The 4,417-nt window shown below is 37.7% G+C and overlaps 1 protein-coding gene across 2 annotated transcripts in view; it reads right to left on the bottom strand.

Annotated features, from left to right (window-relative positions):
- Positions 1–4,417, bottom strand: part of LOC107670636 (acetolactate synthase-like protein) — a 16,462-nt gene that overhangs the window by 2,699 nt on the left and 9,346 nt on the right. For both annotated transcript variants that reach the window (XM_016463307.1, XM_016463309.1), the window contains 6 exons: positions 3,886–3,983; positions 3,071–3,207; positions 2,784–2,918; positions 2,263–2,377; positions 1,891–2,060; positions 626–696 (listed from right to left, as the gene is read on the bottom strand). In XM_016463307.1, coding sequence (XP_016318793.1) covers positions 626–696; positions 1,891–2,060; positions 2,263–2,377; positions 2,784–2,918; positions 3,071–3,207; positions 3,886–3,983 — 726 coding nt within the window. The remainder of the gene's footprint in view (positions 1–625; positions 697–1,890; positions 2,061–2,262; positions 2,378–2,783; positions 2,919–3,070; positions 3,208–3,885; positions 3,984–4,417) is intronic.

Here is a 4,417-nt window from a genome sequence, read left to right as displayed (position 1 = left end):
GCTAGAAATCAGTGGTTAAGTTGTATTTACAACACTGTTCCAGAACAGTTCAACCCAAATATTCAGATGCGTGCAGTGCATTTTACGGAGGACTGTTTCCTGAACCTGGGAGAGCAAAAGCTGTTTCTATAAAGTGGGGCAGTTCCAACTTTGCAAGGACAGTCTGGCGCTTCTGACTCACAGCCTGTAAGTACGTTTTCATATTTAGAGAATTTGCCACTGACGATTCAAACGCGAGTTTTGGGCAGTGTGGAGTAGCGCTTGTTGTTTGTCATTTCTCCGATCGCAAATGCAGACATGGTTTTATGCTTACGTGGCGCGATTGTAAAAAGACAATATAAGTCATTATAATCCGTAATTATGTCCCCCACAACGCACTGGATAGCTGGCCAATCAGAGCACACCTCCCTTTTCAGAATGATGAGCTTTGTTAGAATTGACATGTTTCAGAAAGAAGAGCAACAATAATGTACTGTATATGGAAAATAACATATTTTCTTAACCTTAAACCGCATAAACACATTGCATTACACCAAATACACAAAATAATGTTCTTTTTAGTAATGTCATATGACCCCTTTAATGTAAAAACGTTTTTTATTTCATATTGACATTAAGACCTTACCTCAGACTCAGGTCGACAAAGCTTTGCTCCAAGAGCAAACCCTCCTCCGACACCCAGAGTCCCAAAGGCCCCTGGTGCAAAGACAAGCCACAAGTCATGATGAACACAAACACTATGAGTGGATTTGTCAAAGCTAGCGATTATTGTGGAATTAGATTTGTACCAAAACTAAACGTAACTTTTCAAGAAATTTACAAAACTATAAAATCACTCTGAAAATGAAAACATTGAATGGCAAAAATAAACATGTTATTCAAATAAAACGTCAAAATCATGGATTATGAATCTGCTGCCACAATTCTATTAAGCTTTCGAAGTTTTAATGCTCTGCAACGTTTCATTCACCATTACGGCACAAAAATCTCGTGTGGACAGGCTTAACAGCAGTCTACACTCATTGGCTAGTGAGATTTGGATGAAGAGCTCCCTGACCTGAAAGTAGAGACTTCAGTGGTGCAAATTATGGAAAGCGATCTGAATGCGATTCTCTGTTCTTTTTTAGTGGAAATGACTTGTTTGTGTATTAGTAATTGACATTTAAGGTTTGGGTAGTCTTATATGTATGACTACTTTTTCGAAATGTCATCTTCATTATCATCTCCCTTCTCAGCTGGACACTTAAGGCAGCTGAAGTAAGTTAATATAACTAAGATAATCGATAAAATCTATAAAAGATCAGTGTAACAGTTCTGTCTCTTTAAACCATTCAATAAACTATATTCCTTAAAACTACCTGTCTTGAATTGTAACTTGTCATCTTATATATTAGATGTCATACTTATATGTTTTTAACCCAGTTCAAAAATGTTTTTTTTCTTTATGATTTCAAATAAATAAATAAATAAGATGTTCACATTGTCAGTTGTCAAAGACAAATGTCTCTTCTCCAGGCAGACACTTAACTTTTGTTATAAACTGTTTATAAAATACCCTCCCTTAAAGAGATATTGATATCTTTTTAATACATAGGTTTTGTTTGTTTTAAATGGATAAAATGGATAAGTGTGTGTAATGAAGCTTAAAATGTATGTGTATGAACAGTATGTAAAATGTATTTAAATTCAAAGAAGCCTGAGTCAGCTTAACTGGGAGCATTTAACAAACTTCCATAAGAGTTCACAAGTTCAGTCATGATAGAGGATAATTCTATTCTATTCTATTCTATGGAATCTGATTTTTTTGTGGATTCTTTTAAAGTTGTTGCTTTGATGCTCACAGTCTAAAGACTTAACACTGGGTTCTTGTGTGACGGCTCTGCCTCTAACCTGGGTCCAGCCAGCGGATCGGGCCTCGTGGTCTCATGATATATGCAGCACTGCCGACAAAATCACCCCCATCAGCCACTATGATGCTGTCCTCAGCCAAGAGCTCATCCACACGATGCAAAACACTCAGAGGGTTCAAATGCCTCTCTGTCTTCTCAGCCGCTTTTGCTCTGAAGGCAAACATGGGCATTATGAAAAACTAAATGGGTAGGTAACATCAAACGTAGCCAAACGAATATGGACAGACATCCCTTCTAATTAACAGGAGGGAATATTGCCAAATGTTTGGTTGTCTATATGTTTTTGGCCATGTAGTGTAAGCCTGATTCTTTTTCCAGAGACCATGAATCCAAGCAGCAGAGGTAAGATTACCTGTTAGCTTTCTCTTTGATGGCATCTCCCTCTTTCAGGCTCCTAGGCCATTCCTCTGGACATCTGTGTCCCTTCAGGGCTTTTGAGAGACGCAGGAGGAAAGAACCAGCATCGCCTGAATAAGTTGGGAAAGAAAACCTTGTTACATAACAGGATACATGATATATCTTTAAAGTTTCATTGTAGTGAATTAGTTCACGGATTCATTTAAGCCACTGCTTATTGAGCTATTAGTAAAAAACAGCGTTTCAGGCAGAGGGTGAAAAGAGGTGCTGCAAAAATGAACAGTATGAGAAAAATAATGTTTTTGTTTTTTTTTTACTTTAAATGATGTAAATGTATTCTAGCAGAAATATTAGGATCTTGTAAATTAGTATAATATGGGCACTTTAATGTAAATTTATTTGCTCACTGTTTTGTGCAAATCTGCTAACTGTAAACATTTATTTTATCACCTTATGTTATGGTTACATTTTTATGTTTTTTAACATATTATGTTAAAGTAAACTGTAGTTGTTCACCTTGAATGGCCACTGTTGGCTTCCAGAACATGTCCGAGTTCTTTAGTAGCTGACTCCTGTCTCTGTTGACGGCGATGATTTTGCTCAGTCTGTTCAGCACTCTTCCGTAACTCAGTCTGAAATCACACACCGTGCCTATGCACCAAAACAAACACATTCAGGAACAAGAACTAATAAACGGAGCAATTCCAGTAGGGTCTTTGCACCGCGGTGCTCGGGCCCTAACTATGCAAAATCTAGGGTTCCGCACATATTCCAACTGTTCAGTAGGTGGCCATGTTTCCCACCTGCCAGCAGCACAAGGTCAGCCTCTTTCAAGGCATCTCTCCTGTTCTGTCTAATGTGCAGTGGGCTGTTCTTTCCCAGCATCCCTCGGGACATTCCACCCAGGAAGCAGGGAATGCCTAAAGATTCTAAGGCCTTTCTGTGACAGAAGCATAGAGAGTCTAAAAATTGACTTCAGTCATGAGTTATGGGTGTTTTTGATCAATCATTTAAATCACTGGCTGTTGTTGATTTGGACTTAGAAACCAAATGTATTGCCGGATCAATGTAATCTATATATACAGTACCAAGAGTCAAAAGTCTGGACACACATACTCAATTTATGTTTCTTAGGATCTTAGAAATGCTTTTGATCTAAAGTTTACACTGAAATACGTGAAATGTCATTTGTAAATAAATGTACACAGTTGTGCCTGTGCATTTACAAAAACACAAAAAAAAATTTTACATTAAATTAATGTTTTACAGCATCTCAGGACTGATTTCATGAATCAAGACAAAATATTGTGACACTAAATGGTATTGATGTATTTATATGGATGGTATTGATGTATTTAGCATTTTTGTTCACTACATAATTCTTATTCTTCACACTTTATCTCATACTTTTTATGTCTTTAAGCAGGTGCGCCCACATTTTTGACTGGCAATGTATGAATTCATGTAATATGCCAGCATTACTTTAATTTACAGGAGAGTTGTAGTGGGTAAATCTGGACTGCTGACACAAAGGTCAGAGGTTCACAGACCTGACAATGTGACCCGTGAACCGTTCAATGAACATCTGAAGAGACGGCTAGTCGGCTACTCAATTTACCTGACATCATCTGCTGGTGTAGGGGGCAATGTTGCCTGACTACCCATCAGTATGACAGGTTTCTTGGCTCTGCTCACCAATTCCACACACCTTTGGACCTGGGAAGAGTCAAGGGTGAAGAGCTAGTCAAGTGCAATGTGATCTTATCTTCTGTATTTGGGGCAAAAGTCAACATTTCAACATTTCCCCTGCAGATTTCTTGAGCTTTCTTTACTGGGGCCGGTTGCATAAAAGGTTTATACTACTCTTACAAGTTAGTCATCTAATTTCTTCTTTAAAGGGTCTAATGTTATTTCATGCATTTTGACTTATTTACACTGTTAAAGAGTTGGATTCTCATGCTAAACATGGCTAAAGTAAAAAAAAAACTAAAAAAAATGAGTTGGACATATGATGGAGTATTTCTGTGCCAAATACACTTCTCATGGGTTTGTATAAGTTTTCAGAAAGTTTTTTTTTTTTTGAGCATGGTCCTTCATGACGTCATGAAGGGGGGAATTCCTTGTATGGGCACTTCTCCAGGAAGAGGGTG

This window comes from Sinocyclocheilus anshuiensis, unplaced genomic scaffold, assembly GCF_001515605.1.
Source record: "Sinocyclocheilus anshuiensis isolate Anshui unplaced genomic scaffold, SAMN03320099.WGS_v1.1 scaffold140, whole genome shotgun sequence".
In the NCBI taxonomy this organism is placed as follows: Eukaryota; Metazoa; Chordata; class Actinopteri; order Cypriniformes; family Cyprinidae; genus Sinocyclocheilus; species Sinocyclocheilus anshuiensis.
This window is presented reverse-complemented; position numbering and strand designations above follow the sequence as displayed.